Genomic DNA, 16,995 nt, shown 5'->3' with positions numbered 1-16,995 from the left:
GTTGGGTCTTGGTCCCTTGCAAATTAGTAATACAATCATGCCTTAGCCTAAGAGGCATTAAAACTAAACCCCATCAGAGGCAACAGCTGTGCTCAAGGAGAAATGCATGAGCTGGCAACAGTTGTTTTCTGGTTCTGTCAGTTCTCTTTGCTGCACAGGAAAGGTGAAGCCCACACAAGTGTGGCCCGTGTTCCATCTCCAAACCTGGCCACCTCAGAGGCTGCATGGTCTGGTTGGAAGGTCAGAACTCAGTTGGGCAAAGGCACAAAGCTCTGTGTGTCCCAGGGCTGGCTGCCTGCACAAGCCTGTCCTGCTGCTGCCTCTCCAGCAAGGCAGCTAAGCAGTTTGCTGTGCAGAAAATGAATCAGCTCTGAGTGGGTTTGGAGGCAAAAAGGCAGAGCAGAGAACACTCCAATATAAACCACCAGAATAATGCTGACTTTAGACCTGAGAAGACTACCTTAGTTGTGGCATGTTTGTTTTGTTTTGTGTGTTGGGACAGGACTGAAATCTCTGCAGGGTTTAGAGTTCACCCTCATGTCTTCAGATTACTCAGCAAGCTCTTTGCTAGGCTAAAAAGTCTTTGTTTGCTCTTCCCTTGCTCTAGATCTTCCAAGGATTTGCTTTTCTAGATTTGTAGTGAGAACTCTTTAGAAAACAGCATAAGACAATTAACGAGTCTCTCACTCACCACATTTTGCTTTTGCAATAGAAATTTTTAATACAAGCAATCTATGACATGTGCTGACTGATTTTGCCAAAGAATTTTAACAGCTAGGAGACTCTTAGTAGGTCTGTAGCAGAACCTGGGCTTTTGAGCACTTATCTCCCTGCAAGCCTGAGCTCCAAAGAGTTCAAAACAGCTATAAAGCTAAGAAGAAAGTATGTGTCTTCCAGTTTGTTTTGTCTGCTGTACTACAGAAAGAAGCATGACAGATACTACTTAGGTTTGGATTAGGCTGGCTTTCAGGATATTTCTGTAAATAAGGTTTGGGGTTACAGTTGACAACATGAGAACATCTCCAATCAGAGGCAAAGGAAGAGAGTCTAAAGGTGTAGATTACATTATTTGGTCTAGTGTGGTTCTCTAAGACACATTTCATCTGATTTAACTGTATACATATTAATCTCACTCGACCCAGACCAGGAATGACCCTGACAAGAAGGAACACAGGCAGGGGTGGTGTCCTTCTGAGCTGTCAGAGCCATGGTTCATGGCTGTCTGGCATTTTCTAGTTATCAGCTCTGTGAGTCTTTGTGCCCCAAACTGCTGCTGTTTATCTATCACAGGATTCATCTATAAAAGCTTTTCAGTTAGATGTTTGCAATGAAAATATGAGGACTGAGACACTTTTGGCATTTGTAACTTTATTGCAGAAAAAGAAAATCCACTATCAACATATTTTACAAACAAAGTTGCACTTTGGTGTTGGGTGAGTTTTTCCTCACCCCTTTCCCCTGCACAGCAATGCATGGGAAACCAGAACAACCAGCCTCTGCCCTTTTGATTGTGTGCAGACACACTTCCCAGATATGCCAGCCTGCACCAGTTCCAGCCAGGATGGAGTTCTCTTTTCCACCACTAACTTGCCAACTTTGTGCCGAAAACCAGCAGCACCCTGCCCTCCGGCAGGGGAAACAAGTCTGTAGCTAGGGAGATCACTGTGCAGACAATGCTTGATACAAAAGCTTTGGAGTTGTGACAATTGCTCTTTAGTTCTCATGCAATCATAGAAGAGAACCAACCCTTTTCCCTATTTACTGGGCATAAATACACAGATGGAAGGCCAAACTGAAGCCCAACTGCACTGCAGCCATTTGTCAGCCACTCTGGAAGCAGCAGCACAGGGAGGAGGAACTGCTGCCTTACCCAGTTCATCTATTTGACCCAGACTGGTTCTGCTCCATCTTTGGGCTTTCCAGGCTACTTGAGCTCAGCTGATGGGGAATTACCCCTTACCCTGCTATGACAACCCCTAACAGCACTGGGAAAAAAAAGGTACTTTTGCAAGTGAGGCTTGGTATCTGTCTTTTGTGGGGTTCAGTGATGTTGCTACTGAAAGGAGAGGAGAAACTGAGGCTTGTAGAGCAATGTGCCAGATAAACTCCAGCCCTTGCTGTATCCTGAGGGAGCAACTGGCTTAGTCAAAAATCAAACACTCTAGAGAAGGCATGTGTTTCCATTTTCCTGCAGTCAAATGTGAGTTAGAAAACAGGAGCAGGTGTAATTACATGAAGATTGTCATGTCACACATACTCCGGTCTTTTTGAGGCAAGGGCACCAAAAGCTCCTCTGATTTACACTCAGAGGCTCTGGTCTATGAGTTTCCTTGAGAGGCCTCAAGAGCCTTGGATGCAGTCTACAGCAGTGATATTTTGAGGCAAAAGTGCAGAATCTAATCAGCATAACACCAAGAAAGGGAAGGGGAGGAAGGCACCTACATCCAGGATCTGTCCTCATGACAAGACACAACTGGCTCAAAAGACCACAATCAGAAAGTAGAGGAGCTCTGGCCTTGCATAGCACAGGAGGGAGAGCAAAGCACCAGCTTTGTACAACAACTTCCAGCAAGCAGATGCTAGAAGCAAAATGGGAGGTACCTGAGGAAAGGCTTGTGTTAGGCCAGGCAGGGAAATGGACTAAAGCATTTACTGGGCCTGGGAAAGGAGTTTATACATATGCCAAAAGCATCAAGTGTAGGAGACACGGTTTCCTAATTGTGGTGAGACCAAATTAGTGTGTCTAATTGGCAATAGACTGAGTCCTGTCAAGCTCAGTTAAGCTAACATTATGTTCAATTTCCTCCCAGCAACTTCAAAGCAACATCAAGTCGCAGGGGCACTTCTCCAGTGGCCACAAAACACTTCCCTGGTTGAAGAGAAAAGGTATGCATCTAGGAAGGAAGCAGAGTAGTCTTTTATCCTCCTGTAGGTGTTTCAGGATGGGCAATGCCAATCCTGGGACTAAAGCTGAAACAGGAACAAAAACAAAAGTGCAAGAAAACCCCCAAAACAAACAACCTTAAAAATACAGAACAAGAGGGAGCCCAAGAGAACTGATTTCCACATCCTTGGCTTCCTCAGAAAACAGCAGTCTCCTTTGCTGGCACTGTGCTGACACCACCAATGTTAAGAGCCCTAGTCTGAAACACTTGCCCACCTCCTTTGAAGGCAGCAGCCACCAAGATCAACAGAAGAGATCCATGCAGAACACCATGGCAAGGGTTGTCTTGGCTAATTGGTTGCCACACTAAAAGGAGGAGACACTTCTTCAGGGCATTGTTTTAAGGAGAGCCTGGAGAAAAGGGTCAGACTTGGGCTCTGATTTGCAGCATAGAAGCTTCAACACTGACCTACTGAAAATGTCTAAAACCAAAAACCATCTGAAAAGGATCTTTCAGTTGTGTGCAAATCACAGCCCCTCATTCCTCAGCAGATCGTCTGGGACCAAGTCCTCAAGGTTTTTTCCTCTGGGCAGCAGACAGCCTGGTTGCCTAGTAGCTGTAGAGGGAGAGAGGGGTGTCCTCCATCATGTCATCCTAGAAGCAGAGAAGAGGGGCTTTAATGAGATGTCTGCACGGTGGCATCATGGTCCCAGCCTGGGAGACTGCTGTGCAGGCAGCACAGCCTGCTCAGCCACACCTCACAGCGTGGCATCTGCCCAGCCATCCACCTAAACGCTGGCACTGTGCAGCTCCTGGATCTTTGGGCTGTCAGTGTCCCTGCTGCTGCAGCATTTGGAGAGAAGAGGTGTGTGCAGGAACTGCCTGCCTGCTGCAGGGATGTGGAAAACTCTGGCTGTTGAAAACTCCACTCAGCTTGAAACAGCATCAGCTTGCGTGCTTAGCTGCAGCACTCCTCTGTTCCAGAAAGTTCAGGGAGTTATTTGCAGCTTCCCCAGAGCTAGTCCAGCCTCTGGAACCCTCATATATTTTTATATTCCCAAATGGTCAAACACAGACAGACAAACAGACAACCTCTCTGGAACAGAGCATCAAATCTGCTTTGTCATAGTTACAAAGCAAATATATCAGAAAACAGGAGGAGAGGGCAGGAAGGTGTCATTTCAGGACAAGCCTGGATGGAGCTCTCCTTCCTCTCTCTAACCTCTCCGCGTTCCCCTGCAGAGTGAGGGGAAGGCAGAGAGCTTCTTTAGTGCCCAGCCTTGAGACTTGCTGTCTTGACTCAAACCTTGGATGGAAGGAGAGGGACCTAAGGAGGAACAGGAGCGTGTGATCAGCATTGGTGCTGCTGCAAACACCCAAAGCACTGCTAATGGAGGAGAGCAACAAAGCAGTGAGTGGCCAGGCAGCCCAGGTGGGGCTGGTGGAGGCAGACTCACCATGGGCAGGTCCTGCAGGCGCCGGAACTCGGTGCGGTTGTTGTGCTGGCGGTAGCGCAGGAATCCCACCAGGGCCAGGATGGCCACCATGACAATGAACACGGAGATCACAGTGATCACCAAGGGGTCAGCCCTCGCTTTACCGGCCAAACTGGGGAGCTCTGCAAGGAGACCAAGGCAATGAGGCCAAGGGAGAGCCCTCAAGGGCTGGAACAGCAAAGCTTTGTCTTTTCTGCTTCTGCTCAGTACAGCCAAGAGGCAATTTGAGGTAGCTGCAGCACTTTGCCATGTTTTGTGAGAACAGGTACAAAACAATTACAGAATCTGTTACAGGCTGGAAAAGACCTCTGTGATTATCAGTCCAACCCATGACCTAACACCACCTTGTCAACCAGACCACATCCAGTCTTTCCTTAAACACCCGCAGGGACAGTGACTCCACACCTCCCTGGGCAGCCCATTAAAAGCAGAGCATTTACCTGAATTATCATCACCAACATCCAACACAGAAGTCTTCTCATGCCTGGGCTCCAGTGACTGTGCCAGTGTGGGTGTGCTGGTGGGGATGGCAGCTGTGCTGGCAGGCGTGGAGCTGGTCACAAGGGGTGTCACTGTCACTGTCACAGTACTGGAGGCAGTAGCAAAGGACGTGCTCCGTACAATGGAGGTGGGAGCAGAGGAAGTTCTGGGCTCCACAGTGCTCTCCTCTGTGGCACCCACAGGGCTCGTTCCTGCCTTGGTTTCAGACCTTGCTGCTGTAGGCTTCGGGGTCTGCCCATCAAAAAGCCCTGACTGAGAGCTGTTAGTTGTTGCTGCAAAATAGGAACAAGCAGTTATTTCAAAGGATCCAGTGCAAGCACACTGTTCTGTGGGACTGGACAAGATGGAAGCAAGACTGCAAGAAAGACTGCTGGGACTATAGGTATAGCAGTTTATTGTCAACCCTTTGGAAAATAAGCAGAGCCTTTAGCACAGCCACAGCTGAGCCACACTATAACCCACATGCTTAGAAAGTCCTCTCAGTTTTCATATGTGCCAATCTGCAATGTCAGCCAACCTCAGCTGGGCCCACAAGGCCTGTCCTTGGGGACAAAGGACAAGCAGACAAGCTTAAACAACTTTACACACCCCAGAGCAAGGCACTGGGACAGGACTCCCATCCCTCCTTACAGGGAGCACAAAGGGGGCTGCCCAGGGACTGCATCATCCTGGCAGCATCCCCTGAGGCTGTGCCAGTTGTCACAGAACAGCAGGACCATGTGACATGAGTGAGGGAAAACAATGCACTTGTGCATGAACACCATGTAAATCAGTGATCAGTCAGTATCTGCCTTGTGTTAGGGGTGTGTGACAGCCTGGCAGGCCCCAAGATGGACAAAACTGGGATTGCAGACCCTATACCCAGTCCCCATGTTGCCCAGAGGGATCTGAAGGTAGGGTAGGGTTTCTCATGGTTGGATGGATGAGCTGTCACTTGTGCTTGCCCATCTCCATGTTTTGTGTGAAGGGAGGGTGTGCTTCTCCAGGGAGGCTCCCACTGAGCCCCCAGCCCTGATGCCAGACAGGCCCAGCTGGGCAGTGCTGCTAAGGCATGTTGTTTCAGATTAGATATATGAAGGATGTCCCTGCACACAATCAATCAGAACGCAGCCAGCACAATTAATACCAAAATTAATGAGGTTTACAAAGAGGATGCTGAACTAACATCTTTGCAAATAATTTGCACTGAACTGGCTCTGCTTAGTGTCTCATTCCCTTCTTCTCCCTCTCTCCAGTTAGCAGGAGAGTGCTCAGACATTCCCAGGTTGTGCATCCTTGAGGCAGGACTTGGTGCACAGGCAGTAAAAGCAAAACCTCACCTGGCCCAGTGTTCGGTGGAGGCGTGGGGGTTGCACTGCTGGCATCATCCGTCTCTTCAGTTGTGCTGAAAGGCTCTGTGGCTTCATGGCTGGGCTGGTTTCCTTCCAGAGTGCTGGCAGTCAAGGTAGGGGAGGGGATTTCAGTGCTGCTGTTGGCTGACAAGCTCATGTTGTCATGCTCAGGATGTGTAACTGTGATGTCCCCAGCACTGGCAGTGGTAGAAGCCTGCAGTCTCTCTGCCTTGGAACCTGCCATGGGGGTGGTGGGGATGAAGGCATCCTCCACCTCTGTAGCTTGGGCCCCTGTGACACTGAGTGTTGCAGCAGTTGGGTTTTTCTCCAGGCCTGGCTGAGGAATGGCAGCAGTCACTGGAGGCACATCAGAGGCTTCCCTTGGCTGAAGCGAGGTTTGTGCTGTGCTAGGAAAAGGTGACAGTGGCACCAAGGCCTCTGCTGTCTGCTGACCCTCTGCTGTGGAACAGAGAAGTTTGTCAGAGATCCCACAGTGAGAAGACAAACAGGGGGGAAGGACAGAAATGGAACTTTATCCCCTTAATTCCAAATCCAGCACAGGTTCACACCTGGGAAAGTGATTCAAGCAGCTCCCTACTGTCCTGGTTTTTGAGGCAGGGACCTGTTCTAGGGGACTTTTTCTTTACCCTCCTGTCTCTCCAGTCCTGTGCTGTTGTTCTCTAGGGTCAGCACGACCAATCCCTGTATCCTTGAGCAACTTTTAAACATTTTAAAAGGATTTAGTTTTGTTTAAAGTATCACCTGAGACCTCATTTTGTAAGAAATTTAGGTAAGTCTTCTTTCATTCATTAGGAAAGAGTCAAAAGTGGTGCTGAAAAAATGCAAATGAGGAAATTGTGGAAGAAGACTCTCTAGCTCCCCTGGCCCAATGAAGCAGAGAGAAGCGATATTTTAAAAGACTGTGGATGGCAAAGGCAAAGCACATATTGTGAGTCACCTTGGCAGTAGTGTGGGGCTCTGCTGGAGGGAAAGGTGAAATGGGCAGCAAGAGTACTACAGCTAACAGGGCTGGGGTGTGCCATGGGAACTGCCTTCCTGAGCTATTTATGAACAAATCACCACCATGAAATACAACTGTTGTCATAGAAATGGGGAGCTACTCAGCCTCCCACTACAGCAAAAAGGGGCAGCCTCCCTGAAGGGAACCTGCAGCAAGCAAAGATCCCTGCAGATCCACAGCTGCTAGACAGTGTGACAGCATACAGGAGGAGGAAAGCCAAAAGGCTCTTACACTGCCTGTTCATAAACACAGATCCTGTGAGGGTTTTTCATGGTATAAACAGGAAGAAAACAGAGAAATGTAGCCACATCAGGATGTACTCTCCAATTTAAAAACGTCTCATAGTCAATATTTTGACAATTTCTGTTAAAATTTCTATCCAAGCCACAAAGGGCTGATGAGCTAATTACAGAAAAAATAAAGGTACTGAAGGAAATCCATCATCATGTCCCTTCTCCCCACAGTGAAAAAGCATCCAACGCAGATGTTGTCAGCAGTAAACATTAATCCACCAGCCAGGCAGCCCATTCTTATACTGTTTTGGGGAAATTTCAGCAGTTTTTAAAAGCTCTTCAGAACAGGCAGAGTTATCAAAGCTCTTCTCCAGCTACAGCACTTAACCAGCCCTAAAAAAAGACACAATACATGGCTCTCTCAAGACCTTTGCAGTACCCTGACCAGCTGGAGAATTCCAAGCCCTGAGCAGCCTGATGGAGCTGTGCTTCCCCAGCCCGGGGCCCCAGCCCCAGGAGGGCTCCCACAGGGATGCACAGCCCTGCTCAGCACATTCAGAGAACAAGCTCTCACAGGGAACCCAGCTGGGGCAACTTCAACATGAAGACCAAAGGCCTGAGTGAGGCTCCCTTTGGCCTCTCCTGGATCCAGACGTGCATGGCCAGAAGGTGCCTCCAAATAAAGCGAGCTGCTCTGCCATGGAGCTCAGGTTAGGATACACCAATAACACCTGGAAGGAAAAGAGCTGACTGCGGGGTTTCCTGGGATCAGGCACCAAAAGGCATTGTCACCAAATGTGACAATTCCCAGCCCTAAACACAGCGCTGCTATTGAACACAGGGTGGGATCCCACCAGCTCCGGCTGCCGGCTGGGCACTGGCGGATGCTTGCTCAGTAAACACCCACTGCCTGCTCCTGCCCTGCCAGAGACAGAGCCCTGCTGTCACCACGGGGTAAACAGGAAAGGTGGTGCCCAGGTGCCTGGCCAGTGGCAAGCCTGGCTATGTGCTGCTCTGAATAGCCTGGCCTGTGTCTGGACAGCCTCTCATGGGGTGGCAAGTCATGACTTGAGTCATGCTGAGGAAAGATTTGTGGAGAGCTGTCTTGCACAAAGGCCTGAGCAACTCTGCAGCCATCATGCCAGTTTCTGACCAGAAAAGTGATAGGCAAGATGGGTGCTAATGTCTTAACAAGCAGCTCCATGGGTGAGGGTCTTAAGGAGAAATGGGTCTTTATGTCTCTACCAACCTCAAGCTGCAAAGTTCGTTGCAGAACCCAGTTTGAATTTCTGGTGGATCCGCAGAACCCAGATAGCCTGAACTTGGGGGGAAATGGGTGATTTTATGCACAAAAGGAGGGAAGGCAGATGAGTCTGGGTCCTACACAGGACACCTCCCCGCATGCCTACCACGAGGTGCTGTGGGACAGGAGGGTTTATGGGGACAAGCAGGTCCCCCAGTCCGCTGCACTCACAGCTTCCTGCTGTCTGCAAGAGGGACAGCCGCTGGGACTGGCATTTCCCTAAGCTCTTCTCTGGGAGAATCCGCTTGGCTTCTTCCCACAAAATTATCTAGTGACCATCACTGCAAAAGAAAATGGTTCCCGGGTGAATGGGCCACTCTGGTGTAACACAGCACTGTGGTGTGAAAAACCTGGTTTGTAGAGAATTGCAGAAGAGATTTTAAATTAGCAGGTGAGGAACAAGGGACTGTTTTGAGTATGGCAAGTGTTGATGGCACCTCAATTAGCAAGTCATCCAGCCCAGCACAGCACACCCAGCTCAGGAAACAAAGGAGAGCCTAATCCAGACTAACATTCTAAAAATTCAAGACATTAAGAGATAATGGTGGGAAGATAGAAAAGGCAAGAGCCTTAGAATGGCCAAGGAAACAAAAGACTGAGTAAATCCTGATCACCCGGGGACAGGCAGACAAAGGATTCCCATCACCCATCTGTCAGCTCCTGAGGGGTAAGGGCACATCGAAAGCCAGCACAGTCACCAAGCAAAGCACCTGGGGAATCCCACAGAGGTGCAGCTTGTTCCTTGTGAGCTGCAGGTGCTAAAAGGCACAAGCGCTGAGTTTTATTTCAGTTTCAGTTTAAATAAAACCACTCCTCCAAAGGGCCTTGCTGCAATGCCACAGCTTTGTTTGCCAGTTTTATCATCCATCCAATAGGACAACCTAGTGCCACGCAAAGGGAGCCCGGGGCAGAGGGGAGAGCAGAGCGCTGTGCACAGCAGAGCATTGCTGCCTGTGCCGGGGCAGACCCGGCAAACCCCGCCCGGGCTGGGATCCTCAGGGGTGCAGCTCCTGCTCTGCTCTGGAGCCTGGTACCCAGCAGGTCGGGAAATCCCCAGCTCCAGCGCAGCTGTTCCTGCCCCAGCCACTGAGTGCTGATGGTTTTAGCTGTTTATCAGTCACCTATAGAGATGCAGGTCAGAGCTCGTTCCTCTGGAGTCTTCCTGGAGAAGCTCTGCTTCCTGCACCACATGCCAGGAAAGCCACGCTGTACTGCCTAAGGCATCGCCCTCACCAGCTTCAGGATACAAGAGGGAACCGTGTCCTTCTTGTTTCAGATGCAAATGGCAAGAGTTAGTGTGAATGCTTCACCTTTTCCGTGATTCTCCCAGACCTGATAGCTGCAGCATTCTAGGACAGCTGGTAAAGGTGCACTCACCCTTGAATCCATAACAGAGCAGCTACAACTGTCCCAGGATCTGGGGACAGAGCAAGCGCTCTGACCATAAGAATATGTCTTTCCCTGATAGGGGACTAGGGGTGAGCTTGCTTTGGTTATATTTCAGCCTGCTGAAGCAGGGCTGGTCCCCTGGCTACAGCCCCACTCCTGCCCTGTGTCTGTGCTAACGCCCCAGGCTCAGCCTGTGCGTGGTGAGAACCAGAGATCCCAGACCACATTAGGGCAGGGCTGGTGCATTTGGAGCAGCAGCTCCCATCAGACTGTGCTGACTGCAGTGACCTCTGTCTGGGAAACAAGAGGGGCAAAGGAAGAGAGTGGTCCCAGGGGAGGAGGGATGCAGCCAAGCAAGAAGCAGCCCCTGCCTTGCATAAGGGTGGGAAACACTCCCAGCTCTTTGAGGGAAGGGAGGGCTCTGAACATCAGCCCACAGCTTCGACCCCTCTCTGGCATTGTCTGACAACACTGAGAGACTTCCAAGCATCAACCCAAGCTCCCTCCAGCCCCAGAACAGACATGGTAAATTATGCTAAAACAGAGAGGGAGTGAAGGAAGCCAGCTCTGCAGGAAACGGGGCCATTCCTGCCTTGTGCTCCCTGCCCAAGATTCAGGGCTGGGGCCAGGCGAGGGGCTGAGGAAGGTTTGCACAGGCAAGACAGAGTCACTGCTGTGCCAGGGTAGTCACACAGGGTGGGGACCGTGGTCTCCATGCTCTGCCACAGCAACCACCCCACCATCTATTTGCTTCTCAGATAAAACAATAACAGAGCAGGGCCTCAGCTGGACAAACCCTCAACAAGCTTCTGCCACAACCCTTCTGCCTCTCTCAGCAGCATCCTCTGCACCCTCCTTCCTGTCTGGCAGAAACAGCAGCCTGAGCTCCCCAAAGGTCAACACCAACCTAGCTTCAATCCATAGGTTTGAACATTTTTAAAATCCCTTTTAGGATGAGATGAAGGTGAGGAGGCCCATGGCAGGCTGGCTCCTGGTGACTGAGGGAGAGAGCAGGGCAGCACGGTGCAGGCTGCAGCCACCACTGGGAAAAGTGCACAGTAACAGGTAAGAGCTAAACACAAAGATGAGAAGGATTCCCCCAGGATTTCAGAGAAAGTGCCCATGGGAGCAGGACTCCCTGGGGTTGATGTATCCTCCTGCACAGGCTGCCACTGTCTGAGGATAGCACCTCACTTAAATCAGCTTCCTACAGAATGCATGTGAAACTACTGCTCTGATTCATTGAAAAGGCACCCAAACCCTTCTACAATGCTATTTTGGTGCACTAAATGAATTCAATTTCCATTTAAGTGTAACAGCTCCACTCACAAACAACCTGGTAAAATGGAAAAATACAATGTTTAAAAAGTCAAAGCATAAACTATAACCTGTATATATCAAAGCAGTCATATCTTATTGCTTAGCAAACTACTTCATTAAGTGTAGAAATTATCTTTTGTTGACAGTTATTACATTTTATGGTTACCAACTAACAGTAATTAGACAATCTCTTCAAGGAAAAAAAAAGCTTGAGTATAAATGCAAATAAAACCATATAGTGGGATTTAAAACGAAGGCTCTTAATTTCATTTAAAAGCAGAACTGGAATAGCTCCTGATTAGATACTAGCTGAGCCTGATCTCTTTTCCTGGAATAACAATAATAAAAAAACCAAACAAGCAGCAGAAGAGACTTGTGGAGCCCTTCAGAAAGGTGCCAGATGCACCCAGGGATGCTGTAGAGCAAACACCCTCACGGAGGTGAAGCAAGCTCAGAGACAGGATCGGGTACAAGGGGCAGCTGCTTTGTAAGCTCAGCTCCATTGGGTACCTTGCAGGACCTCGATGGAGGCAGGGTGCCAGAGGCTGCATTTGCCACAGGCTCCAGTGCTCTCCCTGCCAGGGCTGATGCCCAGACTGTCCCCATCCCCATCCTGGCTGAGAGAGGCTGGACACACTCCCTCTGCTCCTGGACTCCAGGCAGGAGGTGTAGGCACCCATCCAGCCTTGCAGCCTGCTTGGGGACCACCTGAAGCTCTTCACGGCAGAGTTTAATTCATTGCATCCCTCATGGCCTCTGCAAGCTGCTCTGCAGGCACCAAAACTGGGGGGGCTGAAAAGGGGGTGCTGGGCACCCAGTTCAGCCCTGGAGAGCTGCCAGGCCAGGCATGCTGCAAAGCAAGGGCTGAGGTAATGGACAGGAATAGAAACCAGCTCTCCTGACGGGAAGGAGGTGGCCACGAGCAGAGCACGAGACGGGGGCAGATTAGATATGGGGTGCTGAGTGAGTGTGGAGCACTGGGGAGGGACAGCCCAGCACCCAACCTGCCCAGGCAGGCAGGGAGATGATTCCTCAGGGCATCTGTGGATACCAGGCCACAGGCTTGAACCACGGGGAGACAAAAAGGGGAGGCAGTGCTACCACCTCAACAGATGGCACTGCACTGGGAACCAGGACAACCAGCCAATGTGGCATGGCAGAGCAAGAGCTGCAGCAACGGGGATGAGCAGCCCTGGAAACAGCACTACAAATGCCAAGCACAGGTACTTCAGTACTAGGAAAACCCATAAAACAGCAGAGAAACAGCACAGCACAGAGCACACAGTACTGGGACAGCACCAGCCTGATCACTACCTGCAGGAACAGCACCCCAGGGTGTCACACTGCCTGGCCCTGCCACATGAGACCCTCCTCACCCAGCCAGGGGAGAGAAATGCAAAAAACTGCTTTCCTACAGGTTTGCAGGAAGCTCAATCACTGATCTCCCATTTAGAGGTAAGGGGGCTTATCCCAAATTACTATGGCAGGGAAATGGGAGAGCAGGTTGCCTGCTCAGCTACCACTGTCAGAGCAGCCAGTCATTTTCCAGGGGCCACATACAGCTATGGAGTACCTTGCCTGGCAGGAAGGTGCCTGGGAGACTCCCATGCCGTCTGGTTTTGTTCCTCAGTAGGGGACTGAGCAGTGGTGAAGGCTCCTTCACCCAGAAGCTGCTGGGCACACCCATGGCATGCACGGCCTGGGAAGCCTGCCCTTCTCTGGGGTTGTGTAACCCCAGTAATACAGCAACAGCAGGGAGCTCTGGCATCAGACAGCCTGGCCCTGCTTACCTCAGGAGTCACAGCTGCAGTGGAAGAAGCATTCACATCATTAGGAGAAATTAATAAGCCAGTTGCCTTAATAGCAGCCCCATGTCAGCAGGGAGCCTACTCTCCAGGGCAGTGTGGCAAGAACTGGGGGTAAGTTTGAACATCAGGAAACTTGCCCTGCCCTGGGCAGCCCTACAGGGCTCAGGATGTGACCCCAGACTCAGAGGCACTGAGCCCTATGAAAGCTGCTCACAGAGCATTGTGGGGATGATCACAGACCAAGGGAAATCCTGTGTCAAGAACTGTGTCTGCCCACCCAGAGGGTCTAGGTGGAAAGGAAGGAGGGACAGGGGCTTCTTTACTATAGATTGTCCCAGCTCCCCATTGTCTGCAGGGATGGGGCCAAGGGAGCTGAAGGAGTTGAGTGCTTTGCCCCAGCCCAGCAGGTCAAGCCTTCTGGGAAGGGCAGCAGGGAGACAAGGCCCACCCTGCCCCTGGGGCTGAGGGATAGTCATGTGTAGAAATGGCATCAAAGACTGGTGGCATGACATGAAAGGTTGGGCTGGGAGTGCAGGGTCACACTGCTGGAGGAAACACCCAGAGCAGGGAACCAAGCTGTGGCTCAGCTCTGGGTGCAGCAGAACTGGAGCAGTCCTGTCAGGGTGGGGCCAAGTCCATCCACTTGTCCTTGCCCTGGGCAAACAAAGGGAAAAAAATCACAGAAAATCGTCAGTGGGACCTTGAAGCAGACACTCTGCCTGCCTGTGTGCATGGCCCCGGTGGTGCCCACAGATGGGGCTTTATGTGCTCGTGCTGCTCCCAGCCCTGCTCTGCTCTCACTGCTTGCAAGGCAGCTCAGCACGGGAGGGAGAGGCAGAAAAATGCCCAGACCAAAATTACTTGGGGTTTTATTTGTAAGGCTGATGGAGCTGGAGGAAGTGGATTTCCGCAGGCAGCGAAGAAAGGCTGCATTGAGAGGCTGGGGTGGGCAGAGCACAGGAGAGCAGCAGCCTGAGCTCCTCTGTGGCCCTGCTGCAAACCCAGATGGGGAGTGGGAGCAGGCACTGCCAGACAGCAGGAGCAAAGGGAATCTGTGCTGGGAGCAGGGCAGAGAGCACTCTGGAGCTGGGACAAACCCAGCTTTGGACAAATTTGTCTGGGACTGCTGACTTCGGGTGAACCGTTCCTTTCCCCACCACTGTCCTGGTGAGATTTTCTGGTGTCTCATTATGGGTTGTGCTTGCTAAGAGGCATTTTATTAACGGTGGCATCTCTTCCTTCTCTTTTCTATCTGGTCTTTCAACCACAGTTGAGATTGGGTAACAAATTCAAAAGCTATGAGGGCAAAGGCCAGGTCAGCTGCATAGGTAACATTTCCTGAGACTGTGGAGAATCTTGGATTGGGACACTAAGCAACAAAGATCCCAGGAAAAACCCAGTGCAATCTTAATTTCTGGTACATTCTGTCAGTTTGAGTCTCGGACTCTGCAGCAAGAAGGTTCCTAGGAGCCAGCTGGGGCAAGGGGCTCCCTGGGGTTTCCCAGTGTGCCCAGAGTGTGAGACACGGGGGCGGGACACAGCCCCCGGCAGCTCAGAGCTCCTCCTCCTTTCAGCGGTGGAAATCCTGAATCCCTCCTTTGCCCGTGGCTGGCCACCTCCCCACAGCCCATCGCAGCACAGCCACTCTGTGGGGAGCGCAGCTTCACCCACATGAAGGGCGCTGGTTTGGGACCGCTCCCAGGGCTCAGCCTCAAACCCCGCCGCATCCGGCACCCAAAACCTCATCCTGAGTGCTGCTCTCGCTGCTGGAGCTCAGCCCCACAGGCATCTGTTCTAGGGTTTTCCCAGCCCTAATTAGTCATTAGAAACTGAGTTTCTGTGTGTCACTCCCTGGTCTCTATTGCTGCAGAAACGGTGCTGGGATCTGACCAGGGTCTGGCCAAGGGTTTTTCTCAACCACAAAGAAGAAGAAACACGTTTTGCTTTCTGTGCCCCTAAAGTGCAGAGCCTTTGTCACTACCAGGGTCACGGGGAAGGTGACAGCCCCCAGACTTGGGGCACACTCCAGCCCCGCGGCAAAGCTCAGCGGTGTCGGTGGACGGGGCTGTCAGCGCCACGCTGCACACTGCGTCTGCCCACGTGGGGACGCGTTGATCCCAGACCAGAGCCGAAATACGGCCCGGGAGCCTGCCCGGGGCCGGGGTCTGGCTCCTGCTCCGTCCCGAAAAGCTCCATCCGTCCTGCCCCTCTCCCCGCAGGCACAGGGCCCTCGTCCCGTCGTGCTGGGGGAGGCGGCAGAGTTCGGGCTTTGTCCGGGCTTCCCTCGGGGGCAGCTCAGCAGCGGCTCGGAGGCACCGCGGGCGGCAGGAGGCTCGCAGGGCTGGATGCTGCCGGAGGGGAGCCCTCCAGCACCGCCGGCCCCCTCCCCGCACATCCTCTCGGGATCCCGCCGGGCGGGAGCTGAGCCCGGGTGGCTCCGCCGGCGGGAGCAGCGCTGCCGGCAGTGCCTTGTATGGGCAAGGCCGGGACGGGCGGCCGCGCTGCTGCCCGGAGCCCGGGGCTCAGCCGGGACCCCTCGAGCATCCTTGGGCCGCCTCACCTGCGCGTCCGCCGGGGCGACGGCGCCCGGGTCCGAGGGTATTCGCCCAAGTTCGGGGGGCAGGGCCGGGGCGCTGCTCCCAGAGGAGGAGCCCTGGTGGGGGCTCTCCAGACCCTTCTCCCGCAGCCCCACCAGCGGGCGGAGTAGCCCGAGTCCCGGCTCTGCCCCGACGGCTGTCCCGGCGCTGCGCTCCCCGCCGCGGCGGGACCGGCGGGATCCCCTCGGTCAGCCCCCCACCCCAGCACCCCTCGGCGGCCGCCCCGGTACCTGGCAGGGCGCAGAGCAGGCAGCAGGCGGCGGCGAGGCGGAGCAGGGCGCGCCGCGTCCCCTCCATGCTGGGCCGATCCGCGCTGGCTCCGCCGGCGGCACCGGGGCGGCGCCGAGGCGGGGCGGGCGGGGCGGGGCGGGGCGGGCGGCACGTGGTGCAGCCCCGGCCCCGGAGCAGCGGGGAGGGGGCAGCTGCCAGCCCCGTACCGCGCATCCCCGTGTCGGACAGCGCAGCCTCGGTCCGGTCCCGATTCGGTCCCCGGCGCCCTCGGTTCGGTTCGCAGCGCCCCCAGCATCACCAGCTGGTCCCCGGCACTCCTGGCTCGGACAGGACACCCCCAGTCCCGCCTTTGTTCTGGGAATCCTTAGCCCAGGTTTGCACCACCTCATCACCCCATAGACAGTGGTTCAAGTGGCCCTAGACCAGGATCTCACCACCTCCTAATCTGGTCTTGGCAGCCCCAGTTGAGCCTGACACCCGCACTTCTGCTCCATGCAGGGTGGGAACAGCAGATGCACCCGACATGGGGCGTCATCTTGGGGCCTCCGGGTAGTTTCAGGCTGAGTCAGTGGGCACAGCCGGGTGGGTGCAGAGGTTCTCCGAGCACCCCTGGATAACTGCCCTGGCCAGGGCTCAGCCGGGTGCTCCATGTGCCATGCCTGGCTTCTCAGGGCATCCTGCAGTCCCTGGGACATCCCCTGGCTTCACATCCCTTCCAGCCTCTGGGGCCCTGGCCAGCCTCATCCAGGCACATCCAGGCTAAGCCATCCTTCAGGAAGTCTGACTGCTCTCTTCTGGCCAGTATTTCTGAAGAAGAGGGGCCCATGTTGTGGAGTGGTCTGTGCTGATCCTCTCTCACCCAGGCTGCTTTGGCAGAGGT

The 16,995-nt window shown here is 53.0% G+C and overlaps 1 protein-coding gene across 1 annotated transcript; it reads right to left on the bottom strand.

Annotated features, from left to right (window-relative positions):
- Positions 1-1,394: 1,394 nt before the first annotated feature.
- On the bottom strand, positions 1,395-16,186 carry LOC128943174 (mucin-2-like). Its single transcript, XM_054286015.1, has 5 exons — positions 16,115-16,186; positions 6,202-6,672; positions 4,822-5,154; positions 4,343-4,503; positions 1,395-3,539 (listed from the first exon to the last, which is right to left on the bottom strand). Exons 1-5 carry the CDS (start codon positions 16,179-16,181, stop codon positions 3,495-3,497), a joined length of 1,077 nt encoding a protein of 358 aa, XP_054141990.1. The 5' UTR covers positions 16,182-16,186; the 3' UTR covers positions 1,395-3,494.
- Positions 16,187-16,995: the final 809 nt, after the last annotated feature.

Source organism: Melozone crissalis, unplaced genomic scaffold, assembly GCF_028551555.1.
Source record: "Melozone crissalis strain CALT ecotype California unplaced genomic scaffold, PUWL_Pcris_2 ptg000045l_1, whole genome shotgun sequence".
Classification (NCBI taxonomy): domain Eukaryota; kingdom Metazoa; phylum Chordata; class Aves; order Passeriformes; family Passerellidae; genus Melozone; species Melozone crissalis.
Note: the sequence above shows the minus strand (reverse complement) of the source record. Positions and strands in the feature narration are given on the sequence as shown.

What these genes read in the sequence shown, in the direction of transcription:
- LOC128943174 (XM_054286015.1), bottom strand. Translation starts at nt 16,181, where the DNA reads ATGGAGGGGACGCGGCGCGCCCTGCTCCGCCTCGCCGCCGCCTGCTGC. An exon ending in CCTGCTCTGCGCCCTGCCAG is followed by an intron (nt 6,673 to 16,114) that starts GTACCGGGGCGG and finishes TCTGTTCCACAG; the next exon opens with CAGAGGGTCAGCAGACAGCA. An exon ending in GCCTGCAGGACCTGCCCATG is followed by an intron (nt 3,540 to 4,342) that starts GTGAGTCTGCCT and finishes CTCTGCTTCTAG; the next exon opens with GATGACATGATGGAGGACAC.